Source organism: Neovison vison, chromosome 1 (genome assembly GCF_020171115.1).
Source record: "Neovison vison isolate M4711 chromosome 1, ASM_NN_V1, whole genome shotgun sequence".
NCBI classification, from domain to species: domain Eukaryota; kingdom Metazoa; phylum Chordata; class Mammalia; order Carnivora; family Mustelidae; genus Neogale; species Neogale vison.
The window spans coordinates 56,140,453-56,157,086 of record NC_058091.1 but is presented as its reverse complement, the minus strand read 5'-3'; the positions used below and the strand labels follow the sequence as shown (position 1 = coordinate 56,157,086).

Below are 16,634 nucleotides of genomic sequence, written 5' to 3'. Positions count from 1 at the left end.
GAAAAGTGGGGTTTTATAGTGACTAGGTAGGGAATGGGTGGAAAGTTACCCAGAAAACTTGGTTAGATATCGAAGGTAGGGGAAGAGAGAAGTTGGATTGGAATATCAAAGCCGGGTTGGGGGCATTTCTTGATAAATTAGTCCAGCAGTATTCTTTGCCTAAACTGGAATTTACAAACCAAGGACAAGGCCTAGTCGAGAGCAAGGCTCAGAGGAGGCTGACCTTGTCCTACAGCATTCACGCGGTAAAGACACAAATATTGTACAACTTGACAAATTTTGATATCCGTACACACTCCGGAACCACCATTATGAAGATATAAAACATTTAAGCATCCCCAAAGTCTTCCTCATTCCCCTTCCGTCAACCATTTTCTCCCTCAAAGTAACAACTAGTCTGACCTCTATTACCCTGTTTCCATTTTGCCTGTTCTTGAACTTCATATATTTGGACTACTACAGTATATACTTTCCATCCCTCACCATGAAGCTCTTCTAACATTTCTTTGGTCAGATTAGTAAGATGTGTTTTAGAAGAAATTTGTCTATTTTATGTAAGTTAAACTTCCTAAAATAAATTTATTTTTAATTTTTTTTGATCCATTTTGTCTGAAGGGTACATCAGTTTTAATAATATGTTAAAATGTGTATTTATTTTAACATTTCTCCATGCTTTCAATTACTAACCTATTAACACCTTTTATTCAAAGCAGACTATAACATTAATTAAATTATCTACAATTGATAAATGGGGCGAGAATGTCTTTATAATGTGGAGGTTGTGATAGGTTTTACACAATTTTTTTCTCCCCCAGGCATAAAGATCTAGAACAGTGGGAGCAGAATTGTAGCATTAAGGAAAAACTTCCCAGCTTTGCAACTTCACAAGCAAGAGCTCTTCCCACCTCTACTTTAAGATAATTTAGACAAGTGCCTAGACACAGGGCTCCCTCTCCAGAGAGAACTGCAGGCACATACATTTCCCATACAAGGCAGGTTGCTACCTCCTCCAGGGCCCACCCTAGCAGTGGTCCCAGTGTTCAGAGATCCCATTTCCACTTGCAATGTCTCACCTCCCCAAAGCCTCTATTTTTATGTGATGTGTTTGTATCCTGAGGTATACTTCCAGACACATTGGTGGTCTGGGACATCCAAATAATTTCTGAGGCTACCAATGATTATTTTCGCTAGTGCTCCCGTTGGAGGTGGCAAAGCTTTCCAGTCAGCTCCAAACCTGGTTCCCACAAGCCCTCGCTAGTTTCTGCATATGATTTTATAGAATACAAGCTTGTCTTGGCTAATGCACATGTCATGTTGTAGTTGAAACTTTGTCAAGTACCACAAGAGAGTCAGACACAAAGAGTTCTGTGAGTTCCGATAACAAAGATGTCGTACCGTCAGGGAACATGCTGTGGAAGAAGTGGCAAATGGGGAAGGGCTTGAAGGATCTTTCCAAATCGGGGAGCAGCGAAAGTGGAGGAACGTCCCCAGCAGGGAAGGAGGAGCAGAGTATGCGGAAGGAGATCAGTAAGTGGTGTTCTCGTCTGTAAGAAAAATACGTACTTGGAAATAAAAATTCTGGAAAGACACTGACAAAACACATGTGATGTGTAGGGTTATAGCTAGAAAAATACGTATTTTGGATTTATAGGTCTTCATTTTGCTTATCAGAGTAGATAATTGGCTCAATGACCTCATTGCTCAGTAGTTAACTTAAAGGTAGAAGTGAACCAAAACAAAAAACAAAAAACACACAGCAAGTGTATTTTTGTACACTTCCATGTGTCTACTAACACTAAAAATAAAATTGCAGTGACCACGCATGCCAGTGTCACCAAATACAGATCCTTTTTTTTTTTTAATCTATCATAGGCTTCATGGTATATTTTCTTTTTACCTTTTATAACAAATTTTAAATATTTGGATTCTAAAATTTTGGAGGAGAGGAGTGAGTTTTCAGCGCTGCATAAGCCACACTGATTTGGTTCATTTTTGTATAGTGGGGATTCGTATTTGTTCACTAAAATGAATGTAAATCCTCTAGGGAAGTTTTTAACAGAGAAATGTCTTTCCATGCCGGTCTCCCTGAGGAAGGATTTCCTCTCAACAACTCCTGGATGAAGGGACTAAATTGCTAAGGGACTAAGTGTCCTCTGTGGTTGAAACAATAAATCTGGCTGCCCATAGGGGATCCTGAGTCCCTTGCTTGTCCCTGAGTTGGAACCACTACTTATGGTAGTGAGGTGAATGGCAGGGGTCAGCTGGCTGTCGCGTTCTGTGATTGTGGCCCATTCGCCTCTCACATGGAGCTACATTCTCCAGTTATACCTGTATCAGTAGCAAAAATCTTAATCTTTATTTCTCTACTTGTTCAGAACCCAGGCAGGTAAGAAAGATATTTTGAAAGGATGCATCCTCAGGAACACCAAGAGCAATGGTTCTTTTCTCAAAATTGCTAAACCAGTCTGGGAATTTTTAAATTAAAAACTGCTTATGGCTAAACTATGTCCTTGAAGGAGTTCCACAAGGAAGAGGAAAATTCCAAAATTCAAAGGACTCTTTTACTGCGGTAACAGGAGATTCCATTTTTTTAGCCAATATTTTGAAAGTAGGCACTCGTTTAATAAATAATGCCATACATGATGTAACACTAAAACTTATTTAGAATAACAGCTATCATTCTATATTAATATTTAATTTGTAGAGTGGTTTTACATCTATTATCTCACTGGAGCCTCTATGAACTAGACAAAGCATATACTGCTATCTCTGCCTCAAAATTTAAGTGATTGATAAATGTCTCACGCGAGGGCAGGAAGCTAAAACAATGTGGTATGAATCAGGACTCAGATCCTAGTTCTTTTCATTCTACATGTTGTGATCTCTAATGGAACACAAACTTTTCCTCACACTTAGTTAAAGACTTGTGAAATGAAAATCTAATTACGTTTGGAGGTCGACCTGTGCATATGCTAACAAAGCAATTTTTTCAAGTTGCAAAAATGAAATGTAATCATGATTCTTCACTCCAGCCTTGGGAAGTGTGTCCCCTCAGTCATGGTGTGGAATCATTTTCTGTGCAGAGCCCCGGACCAGTGTGTTGGGAGGGACTGCTTCTGTGTCAGCTTTTGTGTTCTTCATTTCTTCACATTTTTGGCCTTTGGTCTTTAGTCCTTTCTATTAAAGTTCACTGCACTGTGAAAGAGTCTACTTTGGGATGGAAAGGAGGAGGTAGGAAACAGGGAGGAAAGGTAAAGGTGAGTGGAAATGAAGAACTGAGGCCAAAGTGGTTTGTCCTTAACCAAAAATGTCTTCAACACATTCTGAAATGTGTTTTATTATCACTTTTATTGAATAAAAATAATATATGTATAATATAATATACATATATACATATATATTATATATATACATATATATTATATTTTATAATATACATATATATTATATTATATTATAATATACATATATATTATATATGTATATTATAATATATATATTATATATATATATTATATTACATGTAAAATAAAATATAAATTTACTCACACAATATCAAGAAAAGTCGACCCCTTCTCCCTCCAAGAAAAGGTATGCTCTTTGGTTTCCAGTACCTCTTACAGCACTGAAACATAGCCATGGACTTTGGGTATGGGGTTGTAGAAAGAATCTTGCTTGAGAACAATGGGTCTGGTTGTGCATCTGTTCTCTGGAACTCCATATGATGCTCCATATGATGCATCTGTTCTCTGGAACTCCATATGATGCTCTTATCTCCACTGTTGGTGCCTTATATTAGCCCTCACTCCTGGAGAAGCATTACCTGTAAGAGATTACAGACCCTGGGAGAACTTTGCATGATCTGGTCTCTTTACTCCATTTGAAATTTGTAATTCCCACAAAACTGTGTTATTCTTGGGTGATTGGATGGCTCATTTGGTTAAGATCTGCCTTTGGGTCAGGTCATGACCCCAGAGTCCTAGGATCAAGTTCCACATCGGGCTCCCTGCTCAGCATAGAGTCTGCTTCTCCCTCTGCCCTTCACCTCATTCATGCTCTCTCTCTCTCTAATAAATAAAATCTCTAAATACAAAACAAAAACCTACCTTATTCTTACTACTTCCTATTTTCATACAGTAGGTAACTTAGAACAATTTCCTTCATAGTAGCAGAGGGCATATGAAAATGATATTACTGTGGATTTCACACCTAAGCATTCTTTCTCAATACCAGAGCCATTGTCAAGTTCAGCAATCTAAACATTGCTTTCCACTTCCCCTTTACCTCTGGGAGCCTCTAGAAAATGCTGTTTACAAATGTTGCAGGTGATCTTTGTCTTTATTCCTACATCTTTTCCCCAGGCTTCAATCACTATGCCCTTGAACAGCGATTTTTAGACTATCTATGACGAAGTAAGTTTTCTCCCTTAGTCCGTTGGAAACATACCAGGCTGTCATAATACACACCCTATTTTGACACAAAAGAGTTTAGTAGCCAGAACATGAAGGTTAGGAGTGCCTGGGTGGCTCAGTGGGTTAAAGCCTCTGCCTTCGGCTCAGGTCATGATCCCAGGGTCCTGGGATTGAGTTCCGCATCGGGCTCTCTGCTCAGCAGGGAGCTTGCTTCCTCCTCTCTCTCTGCCTGCTTCTCTGTGATCTCCATCTGTCAAATAAATAAATAAAATCTTTAAAAAAAGAGAGAGAAAAGAACATGAAGGCTAAACTTATCTGCCCCTTTCCCACACCCTCTTCTGTTTGTAGAGTGGTTTTCTGTTATCTGGCAGAAGGCAAGAAAACACAACTATCTAATTAATCAGTGAGTCTTTACTTTCCAGTCAAAGTATTTACTTTCCAGTCAAAGTCAGCAGACTTAGTGTCTTATTAAAACAACTCATGTTTGAAATGCCAAAAATATAGCCAACATAAGTATGAACATATGTTCATAAGAAAAGCAAATGAACTTTAGAAACCTAAGATCCCATAGTCATCACAATGATAAAAGAAAAGTTATTAGGTACCGGTTCCTAAAATACATATTATAAAATGTTAATTCTTCAAGAATGTTTTATGTTATAAAATGAAAGACATGATTGAATTGATGTTTTCATCATAGAGTTGAGTTGGGATATTTTTTTATTTCACATGTACCATGTCTTCATGTGTTTTCAAAAAAATGAATAATTTGTACATCATGTTTAAAATGTTTTTTAAAGGTTTATATTAGATTGAATTTCTGAACGAGTGATCACTTTTAACAAGTTGTTACAAATTAAGCACTTTCTAATATTGTGGGAGGCAATCGCAACCCCGTGTAAAAAGTAAGACTAGATAGCCTGTGGGTGTGAGATGTCCTGATGGCAAAGTTAGAACTTAACATAACCTCTCCCCCAAAGCACTAATAAACTAAAAATTATTTAAAAGACATGTTAAAACTCTGAAGACATATAACTAAATAAAAAGTACAAGATACAAGATTAATATACAAAAATTACTTTCATTTCTACATAATACCAATGAGTGATCAAAAAAGGAAATTAAGACCCTTTTATTCACAGTAATGTCAGTAATAAATGTATGGAAATAAATTTATAAAAGTGCAAGACCTGTATACCAAAAACTACAAAATGTCACTAAAGGAAATTTTTAAAAATCTAAAGAAAGAAGGAGGCAGTCCATGCTTTGGACTAGAAGACTCAATTTGGTCAGATGGCATTTCTCCCCAAATTAATCTATAACTTCAGTATAATCTCCATCAAAATTCTAGTAGACATTTTATAGAATTTATCAACCTGATCCCAAAACTTACTTGGAAATGCAAAAGACCTGGAATGACCAAAGTAATTTTGATAAAGAAGGGGGAAGATCTTTACTTCATGTTTTCAGAATTTATTATGAGGTTAACAGTAATCAAAACACAATGATTTGACAGTTTCTTAAAAAGTTAGATGTCATTTTACTATTCTTAGTTACATGGAATATTCAAGAAAGACAGATCTGTAAAGACAAAGTACATCAATGGCTGCCCTAGGTTTGTGATGGGAATGAAGAAGGGCTGTAAAAGGAGATTTTACGTGAAGAATGGAAATGTTTTGAGACTGAATTTGGGTGTCAGTCACACAACTCTGTAAATGTATGAAAAAGCCTTAACTTATACTTTTAAAATGGGTGAATTTATGGCATGTAAATTATACTCCAATAATTTTTTAAAAAGGAGATTAAATGTCCTCTAAAGTCTGATTGGTTAATATTATAGTCTCTAAAATCTCCTTATTAAGTTTGTTCCTGTGGGTTCATATGCATTTCGGGAGAAGAAATTTCCTGCTAACTTGATTGTCACTGTTTACCTGCTATATATTGCCTACTCCATTGGATCTGCAAGTTTCTTAAAGTAGACTACTGTGTTGTAATTATTTTATATCCCACCCCTGGTGGTGTTTATGATGATTTTTATCTCTAGATGAAGCACTTTAAATATTGGGTCACTTAATTTGTGTATGATGAAATACAGCATGACTTTTACTTCTTGTCTCCACCTCCATTTAACTACCAGTGGGGTAACATGCTGTTACCCTTCTTATAGAGTATATTCACTTTGCCATCTCCCTCAAGTAACTATAAGTATAGTAACACCAACTAGAAGATAAATATGAAATATATTTTAATAAAGTTGCATTGAATCACACTAAAATCATATTAGACAAGTCCAATCAATGTTTTTTTAAACAGAAGATGTTATTTTTAATTAAAATAAGATATAACAGTCATGTAGGCAGTGTTGATTCTTTTTTTGAAATCCTGGGACTTATTTTCTTAACAGGATCTCGTTCACGATCCCCAACAATTTTGGAAATGTCTCCACGACTTATTCGAAAAGCACTAGAATGTGTAAACTTAACTCAGTATGTACGGTAAGTTTTAATAAACATGATTAACGCAGAAATCTGTGTTCCCAGAATTTGGGATACATTAATAAGCAGTTGCTAAACAACTGAAAATTTGAACTTAAATGCTTAATATACATCAGTGTATTCAAATTTTTAGGGGTACGTGATTTTACCCCTCAAATTTAGCAAATGTTTTATTAAGTCAATCATAAAAGCATTTGAATATTTTCTGTAAAGATTTAATTTGTAAGTTGATTAAGGTGAGGTGAGCTGCAGAAAATTTCCACTATGCCTGCTGGCATTATTTAAGTACATTTAATTTTATCAAGAACCAGACAGTAGGAGTAACAGAGAGAGATAGTTACTCAAGCATACTTATAAATTTGAAAATATATTCAACATTATTTAGCTGCATAAATTAAAAAAGGAAAAACCTCCAAATAGTCTCATACTTTTCAACACCAATTCCATGAACACCTCTTCAGATGAAGCATCTGATTTTCCTTGTACTTTCCTAGAATTGTTTCCTAAAATATTAGTGACTCAATAAACGAAGAATAGCCCATCAAAAAATAGTAAGTTTATCCTTCTATTCCTAACATTTGATTGGATTCAGACCACCTCACTGTTCATATGATTTTAAATTATTTGAATTCCAGCATTCCAAAATGATTTATGCATATCTTTTGATGTTTTTATAGAAAAACAATGGACTATGACCCTATGCTACAAACAGAGGAATCGAACCAGCATCAGGCAATGCAAAAGGCAGAGGAGGTTCATCAGTTCCGCCAGTATAGGACCAGAGTCCTCAGCGTTCGAGACATTGACCAAGAAGAACAGCTTAAAGTAAAGGATAAAATCCTGGAGATGTATGGGGAGATGCGGGTGAGTCTCAACATACAGAGTACCACTGACACATTCTCTTATAATGTTAAAAAAAAATCATAGAATCACATAGGACTTGGGTGGGAAGCAGTCTTGAAAGCGTTTAGTTCCCAACTCCTCAGAAAAGTTGGAGGATCGGTGAAACACACCGAATTTCACTTATTTCCTTAAACCCCTCCAAAATGCAGTATTGAGGATCTATCCACAAAAATGAGAGGAAGGAGAAAGAAGACAACAAAAAAATATGTGTGAAGGTAAAGAGAGCTGGGTGAAGATGGTCTTCAGAGACTTGAGGCAGCCAAATTCTAAGCTGGTAGCAGAAAAGCTCTTAAAATAATCAACCCAATTTGCTCCATGGAATCTTGGAAAGGCTCAGAAACATGTCTAGTTGGCATATCCTCTTCCTTGTCCAGCAGGCACCTTCAGCAAACCTCCACTAATCCAGATTCTATCATTCTTGCCCTCTTTCTTGCATCAATCCAAACGTATCACCTGCACCAACATTCCCCACTCAGGAAGGGCAGTTGTACTCTCTCAGCTGCTCAGAGCACAGATTTCAGAGACATTCTTGACTTCTCTCACCTCTTTCACCTAATCCATTATCAATACTTGTCAGCATCACCTTGAAAAATATACCTATAATTAATCACTGTTCGTTCTCTCTATGCCTACCACCCTAGTCCAAACCACTGGTAATTTCTCTTCAGGGTTATCACCACTGCCTCCTGACTGATCTCACTGCCGCCATCTTGTTCTTCTGCAATGGAATCTCTGCTTCAAACCAAAATGATTGTAACCATCAGGAAAATGATTTTATCCTGTGGTAACAAATAGCATCAGTGTCTCAGTGGCTTAAGACAGGGATTAGCAAACTTGTTTTCTGTAAAGGGCCAGATAGTAAATATTTTTGCCTTTGCAGGGCAGGTATGGTATCTACTCAGCTCTGCTGTTGTTCAAATTCAGTCAAAGATAATGTCTACGTGTGTTCCAGTAAACCTTTATTTAGAAAAATAGGCAGTGAGCCAGATTTTTCCCACAGGCCTTCATTTGCCAACTCCTGGATTAAAACAACAGAACAGTATTTCTCCTTCTAGCTGCATATACAGGGAAGGTCCACAGAGGGCCCTTCTCAGCACATTTATGTTTCATAGTCATATTTCACTGGTCAAAGCTAGTCACATGGGGGCGCCTGGGTGGCTCAGTGGGTTAAAGCCTCTGCCTTTGGCTCAGGTCATGATCTCAGGGTCCTGGGATAGAGCCCCTCATCGGGCTCTCTGCTTGGCAGGGATCCTGCTTCCTCCTCTCTCTCTGCCTGCCTCCCTGCCTACTTGTGATCTCTGTCTGTCAAATAAATAAATAAAATCTTTAAAAAAAAAAAAAGCTAGTCACATGGTCACATACAATGACAGTGAAGGAGTTAGCCTTGAGGACACCTTGATTTCAAATTTCTAGCATCACTAATGCTGAAACAAATTCTGGTTCCTTAAGATACCCAGTTTGTGGCACTTTGTAACAAAAGCCCTAGCAGACTAAAACTAAGACTAAGACTAAGAGTTCTATGCTACTTTATGCCTGGAGAACTGCGAATATTTTATGAGTTGCACTAGCAGTGATCATAGTTCATAGTGCATAGTACATAGTACATCTCTAAAATTTCACTCCTGTAACTACTTCACATTTCACTAAGAAAAAGAAGTCTTTATTATGGTGTCTAGAGTTCTATATAATCTATATAATCTAGTGCCCGCTTTCCTCTCTGATCTTTTTCCTCCATAATTCTATCTGCTTTGCTTCTTTTGTTTTTTTTTTTCCAAACTGACTTCACCTTTCCACTAATAGCCAGACATGTTCCCACCTCTGGGATCTTTAACTTGCTCTTAACTTTGTCCTAGAATATTCTTTCCCCTAGAGAGTCAAATGGTTTACAACTTTACTTTTTGAGATCTTATATCTATTGCCACTTTATTAGAGAGATCTTCTCTGGCTACCCTTTTATAGTTAGCATCCCTCAATATCTGAAGACCCATGCCTGGCCTTATTATTTTCTTTAAAACAATCACTCTATATGTGTATTTGTTTATTAATTTAACATGAAAAGGTATGTTTATTTTATACATATTATTTATAAATATTATAAATATTTATTTATCATATAAAATATATAATATATAAGCATATATATATATAAAGTATGTGCACACTTTAAATCTATCTTCTATAGAATTTAGTTTGAATATGAATAGGATGTATGAGGTACAAAAACCCTAGTTTGGGTTGAATCAAACTTAATAGAAACATTGTCAGTATCACATTTCTTATTAGATGGGAGAAAAAGATACCAATCCTCAAGAGATTACTGGCCTATATTAAACTTACTTTATCCTAAATCCTTTAGATGACTTTCTCTCTCTTTTTAATATGGTACTACTACCATCTTGTACAATTGATTTAGCGAAGCCAATTTTATTGTGGTGGATACAGTAATTTTCTTTCATCAAAAGATTTGAAAAAAGTCTCATTTTGACATTCAGCTCTTCCATAATCTCTACCACAATCATGCATGTTGCAAAATCACAGAAAATTTCTTAAAGAATTTAGCAATGCAGACAAAACAGCCATTTCTAGATGCTTCTCTTCTGGTTAGCATCAGTTCATTAATCTTTTTTTTTTTTTAATTATATCGTTTTTGAAACAGGAAACATTCAACAGGATGGACCGTGATTGTGCTCATACTATCAGATATCCAAATGAAATAAGAAAGCCAAAGCTTCTTAGGAAAGCTACATTGGGACTTAGTTATATTACTGCTTTATTTGTGAACATTTTTAGGATGGTTCCTGAGCTGACATTAAGCTTTGAAAATTACCCTTCTTTTTGAAAATATAAACTATAATACAAATCTAGTTATATATATTTTGAAAGTAGAATCAGGATTTCCTGATGGATTGTTAGAATACTATAAGAGAAAGTAGAGAGTCAAGAAATGCTCTAAGGTTTTTGGCTAACCAACTGATCAGGTTGAGTTGCCATTGGATCTGATGGCTTGAAAGAAAAGACAAAGATTTCAATGGGACATTTTTGGATATACCTATTATATTAAAAAAAAGGCATTCTTAAATACTACAGTCATGTGGAGATACTGAATAGAAGTTAGATATATGTTCTGGAATTTAGGAGCAAGATCTGGGCTGGAGATTAAAGAAGTAGGGGACCCATCAGTGTAGAAATGGAATTTAAAGCCACGGGGCTAGATTAAAAAAAAACACCAAGGAAAGAAGTCTAAGATTTAAGACGTGCCACTTCCTAATTAAGAAATAAAGGAGAAGAGAAAAAGTCAGCAGAGGCAACTGACAAGGAGCAGTTAGTGAAGTAGAAGAAAAGTCAGTGGGGCCTGAGGTCCAGAAAACCAAGTGAATCAGTTGATCCAGGAGGAGAGGGTAGGGGTAAGTAAGAATCGGACCAAGATGTGGTCTCTCATTTAAAATTAAACTTGAACGAGATCCAAACTGACGATAACAAAGATAAGCAGTGAACTGGGTGATGGTATTTGAAAGTTCTTCAAATACATACCAAACACATTTCATCGGGTCTAGTACAAGTAACTTACTAATACAGTGTATCAGGTCTAGTACAGTAACTCACCAGTACAGTACATCAGGTCTAGTACAGTAACTCACTAGTACAGTACATCAGGTCTAGTACAGTAACTCACTAGTACAGTACATCAGGTCTAGTACAGTAACTCACTAGTACAGTACATCAGGTCTAGCACAGGTAACTCAGTATAATACATCAGGTCTAGTATAGTAAGTCACTAGTACAGTACATCAGGTCTGATGTACTATACAGGTCTACATCAGGTCTAGTACAGTAACTCACTAGTACAGTACATCAGGTCTAGTACAGGTAACTCAGTACAGTACATCAGGTCTAGTATAGTAAGTCACTAGTACAGTACATCAGGTCTAGTATAGTAAGTCACTAGTACAGTACATCAGGTCTAGTATAGTAAGATGTATAGTATAGTAAGATTAGACCTGATGTAGACCTGATGTACTATACTAGTGAGTTACTGTACTAGACATGATATACTGTACTAGTGAATTACTATACTAGACCTGATGTACTGTATTAGTAAGTTACTGTACTAGACCTGATATACTATACTAGTGAGTTACTGTACTCAACCTGATGTACTGTACTAGTGAGTTACTTGTGGTAGACTTTGATGTACTATACTAGTGCATTACAGTGTATCAGGTCTAGTACAGTAACTTACTGAGCACAATTATGGTGAGAGTCACTCTGAGCTGCATGTTTTCTAGAGATTATATTTGAACTCTTGCCTATCTCTTCACCTTTCTGTCTCTTTCTCCTGCTGATGCTTTTATTCACCATTTTGTTAAAATCCCATGTGCTTTTTGTTGCTGTTTCACATTTCATGTGTTGATAAACATTTGAGACCCTAACCTAATTTTTTTGGTCTCTCTTCAGTAATTTGCCACAGAAATCTATTGGCATGAGGAAGGGATAAGGGGATTGTTTTGTTTTGTTTTTTTGTTTTTTAATTTTTTTCTGGGACCATGAGCTTTTATTAGTAAATCTTAATTGCTTAGGATTTTGTTTTGAAATAGAACTCTTTAGATGAAGCCCGACAGAAGATCTTCGATATCCGGGAAGAGTATAGAAACAAGTTGCTGGAAGCTGAGCGCCTAAGATTAGAAGCTCTGGCGGCTGTGGAGGAGGCAACAAGTCCAGTGGAGCCAGAGAAGAAGACACTGTCTCCAGACACACAGAAAAAAAAGAAAGGAAAGAAGAAGTAACCAGCAGGTGCCCAATATTTGCCTTTTTCTGGAGAGGAAAACCCCCTTTTTTCCTTCCTTCTTTCTTTGCTCCCTTCTTTCCTTCTTCTCTCTGTCTCTGTTTTGTGACCTATAAACTTTCCTGCTGATAAGGTATTAGGTTTTCCTTCTTCGAATGCCTTCCTGCGTTTTAATGTTCAATTGTTGGTTTCTCCCAGAAAACTATAATTTGAATAGTCATTACAGTTTCAATTTTCCTAATTTCAATAAAAGTGCCTCAAAATATTTTAAATACAATAACATTGATGTGTTTCCCTCTGAATTGCTGCATTTTTGGTAAGCAGTAAAACAAGATCATGAATGGGCTAACAGGATTACATTTGAAGACTTTGAACAATAAGAAAAATATCTATGGTTCTTAGAGGAAATTTTGTTTCTAAGTGTAAAAAAATATTGTAACTTTATAATATTTTTAAAATATGCTTCAGATTTGTGCTCCCCCACACCCCCAAAAAAGCTGAACTTCCAGAAATGTCCTTCACTGGGCAAGAGCTGTTGTGGGTTAAGCTCAATCAAAGTGTTTGAACTCAGAATCCTGACAGTCAGGTCACCCAGACACAAAGACAGTGACCACAAACACACCCCTTGTCATTAGTCCCAGCGCTTTGTTTTTTGTAAGTCACAGAGCATGTTCTCTAACACCAGTTTTAGAAAACTGCAATAGATTAACTGAGGCATGTAACTGGAAATGGGCTTCTCCCAAAAGCACACTTCTGGTTCATGCCTTCCTGAGATAAAAACTCCAGTGATACATTGTAATCAGTCAAAGCTGGGAGTGCCTAGCTGGCTTAGTTGGTTAAGCCACTGCCCTTGGCTCAGGTCATGATCCTGGAGTCCCGGTATCCAGTCCCACATCAGGCTCCCAGCTCCGTGAGGAATCTGCTTCTCCCTCTGACCTTCTCCCCTCTCATGCACTTTCTCTCATTCTCACTCTCTCTCTCTCAAATAAATAAATAAAATCTTTTTAAAGAAGCTGTTTTTCTTTGATAGGTGATTTTCCTTTTTTTGTGTACTTAAATCTTTTTAAAATGTTTAGTTATATATATACGTATATATATGTAATTCTACTTAAATATGCAAACACATGCACTTTTCCCCTATTATTCTTTGCCTAACCTTTTTTTCATCACCCTGTGTTCTTCCAACCCCACAAAATAATACATGATAACAACCTAGTATAAATATTTCTGTTCTTCACTCATCTGATATAATCGTACATCTACATTTTATATCATGACCTATTTTACAAAATGGCATTTTATTATACATTCTTGACTGTGTCTTGATTTTTCACACCAAACAATACAAAATCTCTTTGAGACAAAAGTAATTCATTCTTTTTAATTACCGTGAAATATTTCATGGTACAAATACATTGTCATTGATTCAGCTAATTCTCCTGTGATGAATATTTGCTTTGTTTCTAAACTTTTCTGTACAAGAAAAATGGGTAAGAATAGAAAAAAAGGTAGCAAGATGGTAGACTTAACAAAGTATTTTCTAATAAAAAGAAATATAGTGTCTGACCTTTAAAATAAAGGAAAAATAAAATCAAAATATTTTGTAAAAAGATACTATAAGTATTATTATATAAATAAATGCTTGGAGTGACTACACTGGAAATACATGGGACATAGAACGCCAAGAGCAATGTTCATGCCTATACTTGGAATCACTGACAATGCAGTATGTACAAATAAATGCAGACCGATTTATGCGTGGTTTGTAATTGTCACTCAAATGTTTGGAATCGGGTTGCCATTGGTGATATATTTTTCAAAATGGTGAACAACCTTGGTAAATTGTCAAAGATAACAATGTTTCATCTGCCTACACTGCCTTCAGTGTAGATGCATTCCTTGAAACATTCACTGAACTTTAAAACTTTGCAAAGAAATACGTTTGTTTTAAATGCTTTACAGAGTTAGGTTCTTGAATCATTAATTTGCTCTCAGACTACATGAATGATGGGCCATTCAAATCTTAGAGAGGTAAGATAATTCTTTATTGCATGTGACTCTTTCGAAGATTGGGATATCCAACATCCTTGACATTCAACCAGTAAAAATAGCAATAGTTCTCTGCCATTCTTGGGCCAATCCAAACTGCCCCTACATTTTTCCTAAATATCCTCTAGAGGGCTTTCACTGTCCCTACTGAGATCACCTCCATGTAGAAGAATAGTAAAGATTACTAAGAAGCTGAAGACAGTAATCTGTGGATAGTAGTTAATAAATAACTCCATTAGAATGCATAGCAGCATAAAGACCCTCAATTGTGTTAATTGCGTTAACCAAGGTGTGTGTATAAAGTATACCAACTCCCTACAATCCCTAGATCATTGTCTTTGACAAATGTATGGTTTCTCATTCAGTTTCAGTTTCTTTCTCCATCTCGTATCATCTACCTCTTTACATCTTCCCAAGTACTTCAAGGTCAACTCTCCATCCCCTTTCTCAGGGGCTCTTGTAAGAGCAGAGAAAAATCTTTTTCTTCTGCAGTCAAAGGCTTGCTTCTGAGTAAAAATCCCCAGGGTGCAACTCTGGTGATAATGAAACATCATTATAAGAGCAATTTAACACCTCATTGTCTCCAACACCTCCACTGAAGAATAGGATTGTGGCTTTCCCTTTTGCAAAATCAAAGTGTCCACTAAAGTGTTTTCTGAAATGTAAGAAAGGACAGCCTTCATTTAAATGAATCTGAAAATTGCTGACAACCTCACTAAACTTTTAACTGGCTTTCAGAAATCAAGTTTTCAGGGCGGCTGGGTGACTCAATCATTTAAGAGTAAGACTTCTGGTTTTGGCTCAGATCATGATCTCAGGGTTGTGATATAGAGACCCCTGCTGGGCTCCAGGCTCAGTGTGGAACCTGATTGTAATCTCTCTCCCTCACTCCTTTTGCCCTTCTCTCACTTGCACTTTCTCTATCTCTAAAATTAAAAAAAAAAAAAAAAAAAAAAAACTTTTAAAAAATAGAAATCAAGCTTTCAAAAACAAAAAGATTTCTAGTCTCTGAGCCCTCTGTTATATATAGACTATTTTCAAACATTAAAAACATGTTGCATGGTATTCTGATGTTTATCTCATGTCTCTAACTCATTTCAATGAAACTCTTGTATCTACTGCCTCTTGGAAAATAGAGAAGTAGAGGGGGAAGTAGCAAGAAGAGCCATATAGTAATGGAATTTGCCTCAGAGAAGAAACTGCATGCCCTGAGCAATATCCCAAGTGGGATCATAAATAACAGATTAATAAAAGTTTCAATGACCTTCCCATTTCTGAAATTAACATTATGAAGGAACCTTGTTTTAAGCTGGTACAGTATTTTTTGTCTAATCAATTATAAAACAAATTCTATTCATCTTAATTTAGATAAAATAGTTTCCAACCACAGGTGTGTTTTTATGGAACAGTTTCATTACATATTGAAGACTTCGCATATGCGTAGGATAAATATCCTTGTTTTTGGTATGGGCACAGATGGCAGCATCAACACACAGTATGATTTATTTTTTAAGTGAATCTATATAACAAATTACCATTGTATGATAATTTCAATCCATAAATAAAAAATCTGTTTATCCAAATAAACCAACCATTTTTAATACATTTTATTAATTATAAAAATTCACTTACCTAATGTGTAAATCCTTTTCCCATCTGGCATAAAATATAATGATACCCTTTATTTTCATTGTTCATCAAACCATTGATTTCAGAATTAGAAATTCAGATGGCACATGGATATCTTTTTCATTCCACATTCAACTGTGGGTGGTTGATATATTTATACAGACACAAAGAAAATTCATTAAAAATGATGTTTGGCTTTGTGAAAAAGATTCCAAACTAATATGTTACACAGTAATGACTTATTAGCTATTAAACTGTTGAATAATATAAATCAGTATAGCTCATTGGTGAAACTGGGATCAGTTGGTTAACATCTCTATAGTATTTTACAGGTTTGAATAGAAAATTTTCATGCTGTTTTCA

General features: G+C 36.0%; 1 protein-coding gene across 1 annotated transcript in view; it reads left to right on the top strand.

The window, feature by feature from the left end:
* Positions 1–12,614, top strand: part of ADGB (androglobin) — a 170,805-nt gene extending 158,191 nt beyond the window's left edge. Inside the window, exons 33-36 of the mRNA XM_044247121.1 lie at positions 1,321–1,527; positions 6,817–6,907; positions 7,585–7,771; positions 12,406–12,614. Coding sequence (XP_044103056.1) covers positions 1,321–1,527; positions 6,817–6,907; positions 7,585–7,771; positions 12,406–12,594 — 674 coding nt within the window. The 3' untranslated portion in view covers positions 12,595–12,614. The remainder of the gene's footprint in view (positions 1–1,320; positions 1,528–6,816; positions 6,908–7,584; positions 7,772–12,405) is intronic.
* Positions 12,615–16,634: the final 4,020 nt, after the last annotated feature.